General features: G+C 49.4%; 3 protein-coding genes across 3 annotated transcripts; 1 reads left to right on the forward strand and 2 right to left on the reverse strand.

Moving 5' to 3' along the window:
* The first annotated feature begins 913 nt into the window (after positions 1-913).
* Positions 914-5,634, forward strand: LOC136486899 (uncharacterized). The gene is made up of 5 exons (XM_066483966.1): positions 914-1,317; positions 2,061-2,997; positions 3,346-3,441; positions 4,725-4,861; positions 5,036-5,634. The coding sequence occupies exons 1-5, from the start codon at positions 1,121-1,123 to the stop codon at positions 5,199-5,201; spliced, it is 1,533 nt and encodes a 510-aa protein (XP_066340063.1). The 5' UTR covers positions 914-1,120; the 3' UTR covers positions 5,202-5,634.
* Positions 5,635-5,838: 204 nt separating this feature from the next.
* On the reverse strand, positions 5,839-8,859 carry LOC136486900 (uncharacterized). The gene is made up of 7 exons (XM_066483967.1): positions 8,249-8,859; positions 7,711-7,854; positions 7,501-7,573; positions 7,273-7,378; positions 7,081-7,177; positions 6,449-6,544; positions 5,839-6,353 (listed from the first exon to the last, which is right to left on the reverse strand). The coding sequence occupies exons 1-7, from the start codon at positions 8,777-8,779 to the stop codon at positions 6,210-6,212; spliced, it is 1,191 nt and encodes a 396-aa protein (XP_066340064.1). The 5' UTR covers positions 8,780-8,859; the 3' UTR covers positions 5,839-6,209.
* Positions 8,860-13,083: 4,224 nt separating this feature from the next.
* On the reverse strand, positions 13,084-14,979 carry LOC136485184 (probable glycosyltransferase 6). Its single transcript, XM_066482118.1, has one exon. It carries the CDS (start codon positions 14,716-14,718, stop codon positions 13,291-13,293), a length of 1,428 nt encoding a protein of 475 aa, XP_066338215.1. The 5' UTR covers positions 14,719-14,979; the 3' UTR covers positions 13,084-13,290.
* Positions 14,980-17,958: the final 2,979 nt, after the last annotated feature.

Raw genomic sequence — 17,958 nt, forward strand, 5'->3', positions numbered from 1 at the left:
CAGCAGTCCCTACAAATGAATTTGTAGGGACGGCTTATTTGGGCACCATTTGTAGAGGCGGCTCAATATAGAGCCGCCCCTACAAAAAAAAAAAGGGCATTGCTACGAGTCCTTTCTGTAGTAGTGAGTTAGCAGAGGAGGTTCGGCTCCTGATTGGACACGAGTGAAGATTCGGATGTGGACTCAAATTCAGATTGTAGAGAATGATCCGAACAGGAACCCTACCTGTCGCACTGTACCCCTCTCGAGTCGCCAGAGGCGCCGAGAACTCGAAGCTCCTAAAATTCTACTCTCACATAGGAATGAGAAAGAACGAAGCTAAAAATAGTAGTTTTTCACAACTTCACCTCATACTTATGGTCCTAGTGTCAATAAAACCGGATTTGACGGAGCACGGAGGTAATCCCGACCTACATGACACATAGAATGTCTTTAGGCCTCCGCATGATAAAGCCCAGAACACCCGTTTGAGCAGCCTATCAGCAGCCACACGCTTCGCTAGCTTCTTCCTACTGTCAAAACACGATACAATAGTCTACCCTTTGTGCCTGATAGGGTTTCAATCTTACCTATCTATTTTCTCATATGCCATGGCTGTTTCGAAGCTAAAATCGAAATACTACTTTTAACACATGAGAGTCTAAAAAATTGGGACGGGAAACCTCACGCTAATCTGGCCTTAGATATTCCGTTTGGTTTCTTTTTTTTTAATGTATGTTATTGTGTTGAATTAATAAGACTTTTATTTATTATAACACATCGTTTTATCGGGACATTCTGTGTTGTGCTCGCTCGTCCAAACTTTTGACACAAAATGGATGGATGGATGGAGGAATCCAGAAAAATATCCGAAAAGCTCCTGCCACCAGTTCTTGATTCGTGCAAGTCGGCAAGCCGAGAGAGCCTCAAAACATTCTCTTCGCCCTGCCTTTGCCTCCGCTGCGCTGCCACTCCCGTCCTTTCTCAGGCGTCACTGACCAGCAGGCCCCAAGGGCTCGGCCCCCTCCTCCGCTTCGCTTCGCTTCCGCCTTCCGGTGACAAGCGAGTGACCGATCTGCTCCGCCGACCCACCACCCACCGCACCACGCGAGCCGCGAGCGAGATCTCTCGCCTCCCTCCTATGGATCTCCGCCGCCTCGCGGTGTTCGCGGCCGCCCTCGCCGCCGGGTGGTGGGCCCGCGGCGCGGAGGCGTCGATCCACACCTACGACCGGGAGCCCTTCCGCGAGGTGGGCAACGCCTTCCTCCTCTCCGGCGGCAGCGAGGGCATCGTCGCCGACGGGGCAGACGCCGCTGCCCCGCCATCCTCCTTCATCAAGTGAGGACCCTCTCTCTCTCTCTCGACCCCACGCCCGCCTCCCCCCTCCCTCCCTCCTTGTCTTCGGATGGCTGGAGAACGCAGTGTTTGGCCGAAGTTTTCTAGAAGCTGGTTTGATGCTACAGCTAAGGGAACGGTGGAGTTAGAGCGCGCCAGTGGAAATGGGAACTGGTTGCTGGAGCTGACGCTGCTCTGCTTGCTTGGTGCCACATTTGGTGGAAAGGTTATGCTCCTGGGTAGTGATCAGTATGTGATTGGTAGTGATCAGTATGTGATTCGTTGTGGAATGTGCAAGGGGTTCGCGATGCTTTGGAAATTTGGGCTCGTGCTGAGGAGCTGGATGCAGATGGGTTTGTGCTGTGCTTAGCCTGTTTTAATTTGAGTGGTGCTGCCCACATTCATCTTACTTATGGTGGGGCTCAGCTGTTTGGGTTGTGTTAAACCAGCGCATTTTGGTTGTGTTTTATGGCTGCCTTTTTACTTTGTGTTCAACATGTACTTACCTATATTGCCTACCACATTGAACCAGAGCAAGCTTTAATTTCATTGATCTTCCCCTTTTTGTTGCATTAGCCACTGATTTGGAGAATTCCATCCCATTTGTGTACAGTTATCCTTTCAACGATCACAAATAGGCTTAAATTTGTACAATTGACTTTACTAATTGGCTACTTTTGTAAGACTTAAACCATGTGGTGTGGTGCTGAATTTGATATACTAAATGCCCTGTCTTACTCTCTCAGGTTTGTGAATGTTACATTTTGGAGAACCCCAGAAGCTGCGGAATCACACGCAAAAATGGCACATAGTACGGGCTTGGTACAGGCTATACTATTTGAAGCTGCGGACAGGGATAACATTGGGGGATCTGCCTATGGCGGACAGAGGTCCATATGTTGTACCCCGGACCTTGCTAAACTAGAGGGCTGCAAGCAAGGGGAAGTAATCAGGAGGCCGTCCTCTGATGATCCAGATTGGCCCTACGTGCTAGACACGCACTTCAGCGCTAATCACCTTTCAGTGAAGTTAGAAGATGAGCCAGTGCGCATTACAAAGACAGGCATGTACAACTTGTTCTTCATATCCTGTGATCCAAAACTGAGAGGCCTTACTATGAGTGGGAAGACTATCTGGAAGAATCCTGGTGGGTATCTACCGGGACGAATGGCGCCTTTGATGAAATTTTACGTTCTCATGTCGCTGGCGTATCTGTGGGTAATGATTGTTTGGTTTAGCCAATACATAAGGTTCTGGAGGGATATATTGCCAATCCAGAATTGGATCACTCTAGTCATTGCACTTGGTCTGTTTGAGATGACACTATGGTACTTTGAATACTTGAACTTCAACAGCAGTGGTGTGCGGCCAGTTGGAATCACAACTTGGGTGGTCACTGTTGGAGCTATCAGAAAAACAGTTTCGCGTCTACTCATCCTTTCTATCTCAATGGGTTATGGTGTTGTTCGTCCAACTTTGGGAGGTCTCACTTCCAAGGTGTTGCTACTCGGACTTACATATTTCCTGGCATCTGAGATGCTGGACATTGCAGAGAATGTTGGAACAATTAATGATATATCAGGCAAAGCAAGGCTTTTCCTGGTCCTTCCTGATGCATTTTTGGATGCTTTTCTCATACTCTGGATTTTCACTTCTCTTTCCCGCACACTAGAGAAGCTACAGGTAAGCTAATTTAGTGTAGTTTAACAAGTAGAAGCATTTCTAATTGTTCTTTCTTTATGTAAATTCATACAATCTAGACTTTGTGTATTTCCACAAATGTTAGTACTTCCACATGTAACTCAGTAGTTCTTTGTTATTTCAGGAAATGTGGCTAATTTAGATATGCCATAGTGATTAGTATGCTAGAAATTCTTAATACTTGTATTAAGGATGAAGCATGTATTCATGAATAGTGCAAGTAGGACAGCCTCTTGAACTGTTAGAAATTGTTAGGAAGCCTGTTAAATCTAGATGAAGAGTTGTGTCTTTGTGTTGCTTCTTCAACTTGCTACTTTTCTCGTTCATCAGGCAAGGAGGAGTTCCGTGAAATTGGATATATACAGAAAGTTTACAAATGCATTGGCTGTTTCTGTGATAGCTTCAGTTGCCTGGATTGGTTATGAGGTATGTAAATATCACCAAATAAATCCATAGTGAACATTATGTCTGTACAGGAACATTTGGGTGCATTTCTTCTAACAACATAAGATTATCTTGCTGCCTTTTGGTCCATTGAATTACTGTAAGATTAATGAATATCCAAGTTTTTTGTTATCTTTATAACGTCCTGAAGTTGTGCCACTCAAATACGAGGAAATGAGTTGACCAATGGACTTGGGATTTTTTTTCTTATTCATGTATAGGGATATATTTGATTGTTACTTTTTCACTGAATTCAAAATAGTGGTTTTTTATTATTCCAAATATTTTCTCAAAGAAACGCTTCTGCCATTGAAGGGAAAATATCACCATCAACATATCACTGTTACACTTTTAGCAGATTTCCTTAGGTTTCGGTTCTTAATACCGACTTTCATAAACTAATGATTATGCTTTAAACAAGTTTCTGCTGTCCACACTCCACAATATTGCAAATTTGCAATGGCTGGTCTTGTGCCACTCTGGATCAAACTACTTACGAGAATAGTCATTGTGCTAATATTGGACATTGAATAAAATTGTGGTATATCAACATGTTTCTGTGATTAGAATAGTCATTTTATTCTCATCTCATTTTCCTGTGTGTTCAAGAAAAGTACTCCCATGTTATTTGTTTCATTGAAATCATCTTTTACCTGAGGAGCCAATTCATAAGAATAAGATATAGTGATCTACACTAATAGCTAAGACCCTCTTTTTTAGTGAGCTTTCTCTCAAAGTAATATGCAGATATGCTACTCCCTCTATTCCAAATTATAAGACATTTTTGCTTTTCAAGATACATATCTTTTGCTATGCACTTAGATATACACTAGGTCTAGATAAATAGTTAAAGCAATGTATCTAGAAAAGTTAAAATGTCTTATAATTTGGAACGGAGGGAGTATTTTCTACCAAAACCAATGGCATCAAACTAATTGATGAATGGTATGCAAGTTTTACCACCACCAAAGGCATGAAACCAATTGTGAATGGCGTGCAGGTTTTGTCCAATGCATGTGTCAGTATTATTCATAGGCTGTTGGATTCGTTGAAGTTATTCCGATTCATGAGCATCTATGATCAAACAATTTTTCTGCATATGCATAAATCTGTGAAGTTTCCGTACAAGGAGATAACATAGTTTCCTTATTAATTGATGATATTTAAACTGGCATAATTTATTTGAAATTTCTTTTTTGAGAATCTTCAGTTTTGAACCTTGTAGATTTGAATCACCTATTTGTTACTGTTGACTCATTTTGTAGGTCTATTTCAAAGCGACGGACCCCTTCAGTGAGAGGTGGCAGAGTGCCTGGATCATAACTGCCTTCTGGGATGTTCTTGCGTTTGTGTTGCTTCTTGTGATTTGTTATCTGTGGGCACCATCCCAAAGCTCACAAAGGTAATTCTCTTTCATTTTCAATGCGATGCATAATCTAGCTGGTTGCTGGTAGCTTCTTGCCTTACCATATCATCCATGAAGTGCCAAACAATTACCAACTTCATCAATAGGAAAATAGCAGCTGTTCTATGTGTATGGACTGCTCTGTAATCAATATGCCGTTTCTTTGTTCAGATATGCATATTCAGGTGAAGCTGCTGACGATGATGATGAGGAATCCCAATCTCTGACGAAAGGAGATGGTGAAGTAGGGATGGTAAAGATTGACAAGGACAGAAGCGCTGGTGTTAGCGGTGCTTTCAGCTTAGAAGATGAGGCTGAGGAGGACAAGCGGGAATAGCGATTTCTTGTTCCTGATGCCCAGGTCCCAGAAACAATTGATATTTTGGAGCAATAATGTTCCAAGAATACTTCTTTTCCTGTCTAATTTTTGGCGGTCCAATCTCCACTGCCCATCTGTTCCAAAGTTGCATATGGTGGTTGTAGAAGTGCTTTGGTGGTCCAGTCTCCAATGCCCTTCTGTTCCAAAGTTACATAAGGTGGTTGTAGAAGTCTCCATTGCCCTTCTGTTCCAGAGTTACATAAGGTTGTTGTAGAAGCGCGTGATTTTATCCGTTCCTGTGAGGCATATGGTTCGGGTTTGATGTAGACCTCAGATAGGCCAAGGTGTTGCAAATTATTTATAACAATGTACATAACTGTTTTGATTGCCGGTTTTTCATTTTCTGATGCATATTCACATCCTACGCGAAATTGTTGAGCGAAGAATTGACAGATTCACTTCCAAGACTGGAAGCTCACATCCAATCGGAGAATCGAACACTGACTACACTTCCTCTGTTCTAAATTTTAAGTCACTTGCTTTTCTGGTATATCAAATATGCTATGTATCTAGATATACATTATGCTTAGATACTGCAAAATAAATTTGATATTAAAAAAAAGTCAAAATAGCTTATAATTTGGAACTGAGGGAGTACTGATCAACTCAAAAGGAAAACTCACTATCAATTTATGATTACATGAAAGTTCCGTATGTAGAAGTTTTTCAAAAGTGTCTGGCACAAACATTATCTGCCTGTTTTAGGCTAAGGTCAAACCTCATCATCTATAATCATATACATTTGATTATGCTGATCAGCTTTTAGGACCCTACTACCAACATGTTCTGCACTATTGTCACAGCTATGAAAATGCTGGCATCACCATTTCATGTGCTCCTACTACACACTCAAATCCAATGTAGTACAATGACACCTTCGACAGTGAGGGTGTTATCTTTACAATACAAACTCCCATGAACTCAGCTTTGGACACCAAAATTAGTTTTGAGCGAACAGAACTTGATTCAATCAGCGACAAGGGATTGACCATTCTTGGTGATAAGCTCGGTAGAATTCTGCTCGGCCCATACAGCTGCGTCCAGGTACCCAAGCTCGTATAGTTTGTCTAGAGTTTCATCTTCAGCAGGTTCCAGAGCCCAGTTAAACAGCTACAGTAGGTTTAGAAGGCGTTTGAGAACAAAGTACAACAGTTAGCAATAGACCATGGAATTGAACTATGTACAAGTTGAAAAAATTGAGTCACCTGTCTTGGACTAGCCCTGTTCTCTGGATTGCAATCTGGACTGATCCCAATATCTTGCAATCCCAGAAGGCTGGCTGGAAAAGCACATATTCGGACCTACAATGGTAGGCAGATAAGTAATGAGCACCACAGAACAAACAGATAGTATGGTACATATCAGGTATTCATGTATCATGAAATGGAACTATGTGCCACCAGTGGTACAATATGCTGTTTTCCTAATATGATTTTCCCAGTCACATACATTAAGATTAAGGCCTTGTTTAAATCCAGTGTGTAAAGTTTTGAGGTGTCAAATCGGGTGTCACATGGGGTATTGCATGGGGTGTTCGGATACTAATAAAAAATAAATTACAGAATCCATCAATAATCCGCGAGACGAATTTATTAAGCCTGATTAATCCGTCATTAGCACATGTGTTACTGTAGCACCGCATTGTCGAATCATGGGCTAATTAGGCTTAAAAGATTCGTCTCGCAAATTAGTAGCAAACTGTGCAATTAGTTATTTTTTAGTCTATATTTAATACTCCATATATATATCAAACATTCGATGGAACAGGGAGTAAACTTTTGGGAAGGAACTAAACAAGGCCTAAGCATCAGAATTGCTGAAACCAAAAGGCACATACTGTTTCTGCAGCAGAAGTGGGCGGCATAAACAATGTAAGGCCCCCATCAATGCAGAGCCTATTACGGAAGAAAGTAGCTGGTCTGGGTGCTAAGTACCTGAAATGAGAAGAAAATGGTTATTTAACTCTTGTAATCAAAATATAACTACAGATACATAAATAGATAGGAAAGAACATGCTAGCTGATCTTACCCAGGAATAAAGGAGGATGTAATAACTGCATTAATGACATCTTCTTTGGAGTCAAATTGGTCCACCAGCAAGCCCCTAGGCCTCCAGGATAGCTGAGTAATAGCAACTGTATGAGAAGAATATAAGTATTCGCAAAATGGCAAAACCGAGTTACTTCTCAAGAACAAAATACCAAAAGATGCACATATTTGATATGGAGAGGCAGCGCTTGTAAAATATTAAGCTTACCACGAATTCTTCCATTGCATCTAATGTGAAGATCATCTGGGAGAAACTCGTCAAGGACATCCTTGAGTACAGCCTACACAAGCACACAGAATTACAGGGGTGAAACCAAATAAAATTCAATCTGCTAACACAGCACTGCTTAGTAACTGGATGCCAAATGTCATCTGTGACATAACCTAGAGGAATTCCAAGGAAAATGGGAACACATACCCCAAGGCGAAACGCAGTGCCTTTACTCCGGCAGTTGTCAGCTAGAACTTTGGTCACCTGCAGAGCATCTTGCATTGTGTTCCCAGATGCGATCACTGCACAGATTATGGCACCAGCTGATGAGCCTGCTAACGGAGTTTTCTCCTAATATAAGTTCCGAAAAAACAAAATCATTATAAGGAGGGCTGCACAACATAAACAGTAAGAGTGCATAATGTATATCACACCAAATTCATGAACCACATGGACACATGAGCTCCCATGCATAACTGTAAATGTAACAAGCATCGCTAGATGCTACGACATACAAACTAGCTTGGGACGAAGAAGCTACTAAACTAAAGAAATCTATGCCAGACTCAACTAAAGAAATCTATGCCAGACTCAACCATCATTGCTCTATACTATGCTAAGTTGTTGGCTGCAATGTGCAATTTCGTCAATCTTGTTTGCAAAGACACTCCACAATTTGTAAGCACAATAGCACAAATCTCAGTTCATCTTTTCAATCTTATCAAAAGCTGCGGGGTAAGCTTACGGTGATGTATCCGCGGTCCATGAGGCACTGCGCGGCGCCAAGGTGGTAGGGGAAGAGCAGCCCCGCCGCGGAGAAGCTGAACCCGGGGCTAGTGAGCTCCCGCCGCGCCCGCTCCGCGTCCACGTCCTCGGGCCGCTGCTCCCACACCACCCCGTCCCTCGCCTCCACCTCCTCCACCGCCGCCGCCCCGCCCCTGCGCCCGGCCCCGGCCCCGCGCAGCAGCAGCGCCGCCAGCACCAGGAACAGCTCCCCCGTCCTGACGGCCAGCGACCTCCTCTCCTCGACCGCGGGCGCCGGCTCGGGGTCGTCGCGCCGCGCCGCGGCGCGCGCCAACAGGAGGCGGAACCGGGATGGGCGCGCCGCTGCGGCTGCGGCTGGCGGCGGCTGGGGCTGGTGCTGGCGCGGGAGGTGAGTGGAGGAGTAGGGGGAGGAAGAGAGGAAAGGGATGAGGCATCGGGAGGCCATGAAGCGTTCTCGTCGGCCGCCGGCGCCCGCGCCGGCGCCGCTGATTCGTGTGCACGCGCGAAGCATACGAGGCGATGCGGTGGGGGTGCGGCGTTGCGGGGCTCCCACGGATTCGTCTGCGTCGTGTAGCTCGTGGAGGAAAATCGAACCGAATCGAAGGGGGAAAAAAATATAGAAAAAGACGAAAGGGAAATAGGAGTCCATTTATTTGACCCGTGTCCGTGTCACCCTTTTCCTCCGACCATACGTGGCTCCGGTCAGTCGCTCACGGCCCACTGGCCATAAGTTCAATGGGCCCTAGTGCACGTGTCGCTTCCCCATGGACAGCGTACCCGGTTCGCTGTCACAGCCCATGTTAGCACTGCCCTTGGGCAGTTGATGCATTGGATTTTCTCAAAAAAAAAAAATGATGCATTGGCGTATGGCCTTTGGTTCGAGGAATGAGTTTAGAGCATATTCATCGTGTATTCTATCCCATTTCTAGTAGTATTTTAGGAGGAGGAGCTCCAATAGCAGATCTCCTATCTCATCTTCTGTGCTTATAATTTTTAAGAGAACCTAAAAGAAGCACCATCTCTCTTAAATAAAAGAGACAACCTCCTCTACCTTATCTTTAAAAAATATAGAAGACAAATTTTAGCTAATCTGTTGCAGTGCTCTCCTATATCCTAAATAGATTTTAGAGTACTCTCTTAATGTGACATATGAGATGCAATATGAGAAAACTGATGAAGATGCTCTTAGTTCATCATCTACTCATTTCTTTTTTTTTTGTTTGGTATGTGGAATAGAATAGGCTAATCATCATCACTCTCATTCTCATAAACTAATAATTAGTACTAGTACGAGGAGATGAGTCGTTTTTACCAAATATAAAGAATGGACTCATAATACTTCATCTCATCTAGAATGGAGTGGCTCATCTAGCTGTTGGATGAATGGATGTAACATTTACTTTCGATGATCACCGGAGTTGTATCACCATAGCTATCTTTTGGGCACCAGAGCTTTCCGCTGCTCATTTTTTAGCACGACACACTTTTGTGTTTTTGGTGTAACTCTTTGCTCCGAACTCTGATTTTTATGATCTTTGACTTCATTCAAAGATAATGAAGAGTTGTACAACTTTGAACTGATCCCATGCCAATTGGAGTTTTGATGAGACCGAAAAAGTCACCGGAGTTCAATGTGGTTTCATATTTTGGGTGTAACTTATTGCTCCGTCGGATTTTGATGATCTTGGACTTCTAGAAAGCTAATGAAGAGATCTACAACTTTGGTTTGATGTCAAATCAGTTTGAGTAGATCTAAAATCATGAGACATGACCAGTTCATTCATCTCTTTGTCCCGGCTACGACTTCTTTTGATATAGGCCTTTAACACTTTAACTTGATCTTCATTTGAGGTGTTGATTAGTTTGGTCTTCAGTGTAGCCAATCCCAACTCCAGCCTTGCATCCATAGAACTAAAACCTTGTATACTAGAAAATAATGTTAGTCCCATTGACCATGTTGTCATACAATTACCAAAACACTTAATGACACTTGCTAGGTGTCATTTTCCTTATAATGAGGATGGTATGCTTAGTGCAAGTATGCAACTGGGTTGTTCTAGTTGTCAATTGTTATATAGGAGCATACATTGAGCATATTCTAAGACCATGAGAGTACATCATAACAGAGCTTGAGTCACTTCATAGTGCTAATTTGTAGTTGTAGATTATATTAGACGATTGTTTCATGAGGCATACCTTCATCCTTCTTTCTTAGAAGAACTATGTATGGATGAAACAATTGACATGGCACGATATACTCAACTTAGAAACACCAGAAATGCGTACTCTCTCCCTCCAAAAACGAATGAAATTCTAGGTTTAAGGTCAATCAAACATTCATAATTTTGACCAAATTTATAGAAAATAATATTAACATTTATATTTCCAAATCGGTTTCGTATGTAGATATTTTCATAATTAACCTATTGATACTTATTTGGTATCATAAATGTTAATGCTTTTTTTAGATATGGTCAAACTTGAATATATTCGGCTTTTCGGGAAGCAAGAATTGTATATTTTTTAAGGACAAATATCTAAGAAATAGCATGCTTTTTCTTCTTCTTGGGAATCCTTTGACTTTCTTGGATGCCACGATTATTAGAATTGCGCGTAAGTTGGTCATGTGAGTAAAATACCTAGTAGTACTTTGCAGGTAGTATATGTACTAGTACATTCATCATGGTAAACTATACCATGAGTTGACGAAGCTGATTGGCTGAAGAAAGCCACGAGCAGGAGCCAGGAGCACGAGCACGAGCACGAGGCTCCTGTCAAGATGGCAACGGGTACGTATCCGATGGGTACTGGCCACCCGTATCCGCACCCGCCAGATCAAAATCTTACTCGTCAGGTTACCCGTACCCGCAGGCGGGTAGAAAATTCATTCCATACCCGCACCCGACGGGTAATTCTTACCCGACAATATACCCGAGTTCACACACCAAAATATAATAGCTTCCAGCAAAACAAATCAACAATAGAGCAGCAAAACAGAAATATGGGCTGGTGGAGTGGAGTGAGGATGAGGATTAGGGTTTGAGAGAGTTCTGGAATATATATACTCATATGCTTATATGGGCCAAATATGGGCTATATGCTTATATGGGCTAAAATTACAGAGGTTGGATATTATTTATGCGGGTTTTTTTTACCCGCGGGTATGCGGGTATGGGTATTATACACCCACACCCGTACCCGCATACCCGATGGGTACACGAATTCGTCCAATAACGTACCCGCAGGTGCAAAATGTCTTCCATACCCGCCTCCTTATCGAGTAAAACCCGTCGAGTACTCGGGTTTCAGGTACCCGTTGCCATCTTGAGGCTCATGCCATGGCAGTATGCCAGTATGGCACCGCCAACGTCACTCTTCACCGCAAAACCAGGACACTGCCCCCACGCTTTTTACAGTTTGTTGTAAATGCAGCTGATGCTCTTTTAATCAGGCCTTGTTTAAGGTGGTGTTTGGTTGTCCCTCCTAAATTTTTATCGCTGTCTCATCAAATGTTTGGATATGTGTATGGAGTATTAAATATAGATTAATTACGAAACTAATTGCATAGTTTGTGACTAATTTGCGAGACGAATCTTTTAAGCATAATTAGTCCATGATTTGACAATGTGGTGCTACAGTAAACATGTGCTAATGATGGATTAATTAGGCTTAAAAATATGTCTCGTGGAGTACTGACAAATTATGTAATTTGTTTTTTTATTAGTATCCGAACATCACATACAATATCCTCCCGACACACTTGCTAAATTTTAGTCACCGGATCTAAACACCACCTAAATTCAGAGCGTAAAGTTTTGGGATGTCACATCGGGTGCTACATGGAGTGTCGTATGGGGTGTTTGGATACTAATAAAAAATCAAATTACAAAATCCGTCAGTAATTCGCGAGACGAATTTATTAAGCCTAAATAATCCGTTATTAGCACATTGTTACTGTAGCACCATATTATCGAATCATGAACTAATTAGGCTTAAAAGATTAATCTCGTAAATTAGACGCAAACTATGTAATTAGTTTTTTTTAATTTATATTTAATACTTCATATAAATATTGGATGGGATATAGAGTAAATTTTACATGGAGGACACCCTCTCCTCCGACATTGACTGCTCCGCGCCTCCGCCGTCCGCCGCGCCAAATATATACAAAAACACGTCCACGATCACCGCCGTGATCTGCTCTGCTCGTTGTCGTCGCCTCGCCTCGCCTCGTTCCACGGCCACGCGCCGACGCGCCGTGAAAGCCAGCCGACGACCAACAGTCCAACACCACGAGTCGGCGAGTCCCCTTCCCCGGTGACGTCCAAATCCAATGCGCAATTCTCCCGGTCCACGGTGGCCCGGTGTGGATCTCGTCTCGTCCAGCAGTGAGCAGCGGCCAAGGCTAGTAGGATCGTCAGTCAGAGCCCATCACCAATGGAACTGTTGCTCAAATAACGCAATAGCCTGGGGATCGGGATGGGCCGCTGGGGGATGGGGACGGACGCCGCCGACGCAGCGCAAGAGCCACACCGACGCCGACACAGACCCGCGGCAAGCGCTCTCGAATCTCTTTCTTGCTCTAGACTAGAGACGGACGAGACGAGGAGCTTGTTCGGTGGTTGTTCCTCGTGTGCTGGACAAACTCGCAATAAACAAGACAAGCTTTGAGTACCACGTCCCGAACGTCACTCAAAGTTCTAAATTCCTGCAGAATCCACCGGTTACATTGTGGCAATGTCCTACTTTTTTTTTAAGTGGAAGGCAACGTCCTACACGACGACACGGTGATTTCAGTTTTTTGGACGAAATCCATGCGTTACACAACTCGGTAAAAGAGGCCCAAATCTGCCCACTCATCAAAACAAAAGAGGCCCGAATCCCTGACGGTATGAGTATGATGACACCCAAATCCAAATGTACAGCACACACTGACTGACAATCTGCATTCATAGTTTGTCGCATTTAATTTAGCCGTAACCAGTCGACGCACCCACCGCCGCCCACCGACGGTGCCATCCATCAGTGCGCGGCGGGGTAGTCGAACGGCAGCGGCGTGACGCTGTCGCTGAGCGGCGCGGCGTGGCGGAACCCGTACGCGCGGAGCACCTGGTCGTCCGCGAACGCCAGCGCGCGGCGGATCCCCTCGGCGCACCGCCTCCGCGTGTACATCCGGTTGGGCGCGCCGCCGCAGGGCTGGCACCCCGTGAAGTGCGTCACGAACGGGCGGCGCCACCCCTTCTGCCCACCGCCATCGGGCCCGGAGACGCCGTTCCCATCGCGCCGCGCCGCCGCGTACAGGAGGTGCTCGCGCTCCGCGTGGCGGCGGCGGAGCCCGAGCCGCGCCCCGTCGCGCCCGCGCTCCACGGCCTCGTACCGCGCCGCGACGCCGTCGAGCCGGTCCACGATCTCCGCCCAGTACCCCTGGAAGTAGTACCCGGACTCGAGGAACGTGGCGTTGGCCCAGCGCGCCCGCTCCGGGTGCCTGGACAGCAGGTACACGAGCGCCGACTGGTCGTCCGACTCGTCGTTGGGCTTCCCCTCCAGCTCCTCCCGCAGCGTCTTCCCCCACCGCGCGTACTCCGGCGAGGCCGGCCCCATGCGCGCCCACGCGTCCATGAGGTCCAGCGACCACTGGCAGTTGCGGATGAGGAAGACGCCCGCGTTCAGCCCCACCCACGACGGCCGCTCCTCCTCGTACACCTCCCGCTCCCACCCGTACACCACCAGGTTCTTCTGGCGATACCGGTCCAGCGGGAGGGAGAAGTCCATGTCGGTGAACACGGCGTCGGCGTCCACCCACCACACCCACTCGGCGTCCGGGTGCGCCAGCATCGCGGCGCGGACCGCGGGGATCTTGGCCCAGTACGCCACCATGGACGGCTCCAGCAGCGCCGTGTTGTAGAGGAGCTCGATCCCGTGGAGCCGGCAGTAGTCCAGCTTGTTCTTGAGGAACCGCAGCAGCGCGTGGTCGCCGCCGGCGCCCTTGCAGGGCTCCGGCTGCGACCCGGACACCATCACCACCCGCCCCGCCACCGCCGCCGCTGCCGCGTCCAGGCCCCGCGTCCGCAGCCACGCCGCGCGCTTCGCGTCCCAGTCTGTGATGACGCGCCGCCGCCCCCCAACCCCCACGGCGTACGACAGCTCCGGGTCGTCATAGAACGTGCGCGGGCCCTTCCCGACGGCGGCGGCGGCGTCCGAGGCGTGGGCGGAGACGGAGGGGGAGGAGGACGACGACGACTGGGGCAGGGGGAGGGAGACGATGTTGGGCACTGGCGGCGGTGCGAGCACCGAGGCCGAGGAGAGGAGCACGAGCGCGGACACCACGGCGCCCGCCGCGAACGCCAGCCCCTCGCGGACCCGCCCCGCGGGGAGCGCCAGGTGGCCGTGCGGCCTCGGCGCGCCCCCGCCGCCGCTGCCGCCCTTCGACACGGACTCCGACGCGGCCATGGCGAGGTTGGTTCGCGTGTGGGTGTGGCGGGGGGAACTGGGAAGTGTGCCGCACAAGGCTAAGCTCGGGTTTCTAGGCGGGGAAAAGGGGCCAAGGCCAACCAAAGGCCAAAGGCGGGTGGCGCGGCGCGGGGGCCGGGGGTGGCTCTGCTTTTTGACGGGGCGAGTCGGAGGAGAGAGTGAGCTGTGAGCAGCGTGATGCCAGAGGAGAGCGAAACGGGGGCCGGGGCGGGCAGGGCGCGGCTGCAGCGGCCGAGGAAGCGGTGGTGGTTCCTGCTGGATAAAGCGCGGGCCGCGGCGCGGATGGATAGGTGATGCTGTGGGTCTGGTACTCTGATGGATCGGTCAAGCTGCAGGCAGGCGGCCGGGCACATGTGAGCGCCGTGCCTCGCGGTTAGCGAGGGGATATTTAACCTTTTTTTTTTTTTCCTTTTAGGCTATCGCACTCGTCCACCTCTATTTCCAGCTCTAAAAAGAAATAATCTATCATAGTTGTCGGGTACCTTAGAACGGGTACCCCGAACGAACATCAAAGGGGTCGCTAAAATCCTATCAAAAAATAAAACTAGAAGGTAAGCCGTGGGCCCCTCACCCGCCACGACCGAGCCCACCAGGCCCTCCGCCTCGCCTCGAGCCTCGCGCAGGAGGTCTCGGCGTCCTGACGCGAACTCCGCCTCCCGCGAGGCCCTCTCGCGGCAGGCCTCGGCAGGGGGTGCATTCTCCGTATCGCGCGAGGCCTCTCGCGGCATGCCTCGGCAAGGAGTCCGATCTCCGTCTCGCGCGAGGCCTCATTCTCCGTGTCGCTCGAGGCCGGCTCGTTCGCAGCCCGTCGCCCCCCGCCTCGACCGACCCTCCCGACAGCGCGTCATGTCTCATTAATACTTCAACCACTCCCGCAATCTCAGCCGGACGATGGCTCGACGCCACAGAATGGCCGACGGGACCCGAGGTCGCATCAGCGCCATACCGGCTGGGACAGGGCACGACGGGGGTTACCGGCCACTGTGTTCTAACGCTGTGCCCACGATCAGCGCCCACACTACACTGTGTCCCGCGATCCCCGCCTCGAAAGCAACATCGCACGGACATCTTGGCCCAGATCATCGCCGCCCCCAAGCCTAGACACCAGGTCAGCTGCCCACTCGGGGCCTCGGCACTGTGCACCAAGGTCTCGGCTATCTTGGGGTTCGTGCCCGCCGAGGCCCCCCACTGCGGTGCAGCCTCGGCACCGACCAAGCCTCGGCCTCGCGCGTAGTCCGTCCACAGCGGCTTGCACGTCCACCGCCGCACCCACTCCGAGGCAGTCCCAGGGCTCCCACGACGCACAGGATCGGATGGGACTAGCACGCCGCCCCAGTACTCCAAGGACGGACCACTCCGACAGCCACACCGCCACAGGAACAGGCCACAGGGCTCGGACATGCCGCCCCTGTTGGCACGACGCCGCATAAGTTAACACATGTACTGTCCTTGACCTCCCTTCAGCTATAAAAGGAGAGGACTTGGGCCACTTAGGGGGGGAGACAGAGAAGAACACCTTGTAACACACACGCTCACATCCTAGCCGCCTGAGAGCAACGTCTCAAGCGGCCCACACGACACCTTGCTGAGACCTGGGACTAGCTCCCTCTCTCGCCCAGCTTGTAACCCCCTACTCCAAGCACCTCGATGCAAGGAATACAAGATCGATTTCTCAGACTAGACGTAGGGCACCGATTGCCTGAACCAGTATAAACCTTGTGTCTCTTTCCATCACCATCCAGGATTAGGAGCATGCAGAACAAATTCACTGGTTGGTTGAGGACCCCCCCGGTCCGAAACACCGACAGTTGGCGTGCTAGGTAGGGGCCTCTGCGTGTCAGTTTCGTCATCCCAGCAAGTTCCGGATGGCAGACCCTGTACGACCATTGCGTCTCGGCACGGTGGTTTGGTTTGGGAGCCTAGAGTTCATGTCTCTAGGACATGAGTACGACATGGTACTCCTCACTCCTCGAGCCCCACCAATCGACGATGAAGTCACGCACCGGTAGCCCAGGCGCAGGCGGCGCCCGGGCGGCCGCTCTCGCCGCGCTCGCTAGACACGATGCGAGCATGACCACCCTGATGCTATGCAAATCCGGGGCAGCACGCCGCTCCCCGCCGATATCCTACGACCAGCTGTTGGCACAGGGTCCCTGGCTGGGGACCTGTCTAGCCTGAGCTTAGACAAAGAAAAATCTCCGGTGGCACACAGCGATGCCCAGTCATCGAGCTCCGCCCCACCACTCCCTGAGAAGCCGATCCCGGTGGAGCAGAGTCTGGCGACGGCACCATCCCCATACCCCTTCGGGTTGAGAAATGTCGCCGCCTCTTACGCCTACGCCTACACTGCCGCTCACGAGGATCCCTCAGAACGCCGCCAGCGCTTCGCTCACGACCTAAGCACCCACGCTGACTCCTCGGATGAGGACGAGGCATGGCCCGGAGTGGATTTCTCTAGACTCCACAACCCTGGGGCTTTGCGCCAGTTCTTGGCCGCAAGCGACTACTGCTTCGGCTACTCCGACTCCGACGACGAAGGCACCTACGACCCCACTCGTGAGTGTTTTCACGTCGGGCTCAGGATGCCGAGGGCGGGCGAAGAGGACGAGGGGGCAGGTAGCCGTTCCTCGCTTCACCCAGGTGCGGGCGCCGCCACACCTCCACGCATTGCCCTGCCGGCCGCACAAAATGAGAACGTCGCTCTTGCGCGACCTCAGCGCCCAGACCTAGAACAGCTCCACGAGCTCCAAGCCAAGGTCGAACAAGACCAACTTCTTCTGCAGCAGCTTCGAGACACTCTCGAACAGGAACAGCGAGGTCGCGGCGAAGGCGGGGGAGCCCGACGGAGGGCCCGCGATGTGCATCACCGCATCCATGACGACGAAGGGAGTGAGCAACCCCCAGTCTTCAATCGTGCGAGCCAGAACGTCGCGGCTGCGGCAATGCTGGTACGCGCAATACCCGAGCCTTCTACCACGGAGGGGCGGTGGGTCTGCGGCGAGCTCCGGGATCTCCTAGAGACCGCCGCGGTTCAGCAGGCCAAGAGTTCCGCCTCCCAACGGCATGGGGGCGCCTCAAACCTGCCCACAGCACCGCCTCGGCAGGACAGGGAAGCCCCGGCTCGTCCTGAGCCCGACCGAGCGCCGATAGCCCATAGGGTCCCCGTGCTTCTAGACCACCTCGGCAATCGGCGCGAGGTGCAGGGAGACCATGAGTGGT

This window comes from Miscanthus floridulus, chromosome 10 (genome assembly GCF_019320115.1).
Source record: "Miscanthus floridulus cultivar M001 chromosome 10, ASM1932011v1, whole genome shotgun sequence".
Taxonomy (NCBI): domain Eukaryota; kingdom Viridiplantae; phylum Streptophyta; class Magnoliopsida; order Poales; family Poaceae; genus Miscanthus; species Miscanthus floridulus.

Coding starts and splice junctions, on each gene's coding strand:
- LOC136485184 (XM_066482118.1), bottom strand. CDS start 14,718: ATGGCCGCGTCGGAGTCCGTGTCGAAGGGCGGCAGCGGCGGCGGGGGC.
- LOC136486899 (XM_066483966.1), top strand. CDS start 1,121: ATGGATCTCCGCCGCCTCGCGGTGTTCGCGGCCGCCCTCGCCGCCGGG. Junction 1,318..2,060: donor CCGCCATCCTCCTTCATCAA/GTGAGGACCCTC, acceptor TTACTCTCTCAG/GTTTGTGAATGTTACATTTT. Junction 2,998..3,345: donor GCACACTAGAGAAGCTACAG/GTAAGCTAATTT, acceptor CTCGTTCATCAG/GCAAGGAGGAGTTCCGTGAA.
- LOC136486900 (XM_066483967.1), bottom strand. CDS start 8,779: ATGCTTCGCGCGTGCACACGAATCAGCGGCGCCGGCGCGGGCGCCGGC. Junction 7,574..7,710: donor GCACTGCGTTTCGCCTTGGG/GTATGTGTTCCC, acceptor GTGCTTGTGTAG/GCTGTACTCAAGGATGTCCT. Junction 7,178..7,272: donor ACATCCTCCTTTATTCCTGG/GTAAGATCAGCT, acceptor TTCTCATTTCAG/GTACTTAGCACCCAGACCAG.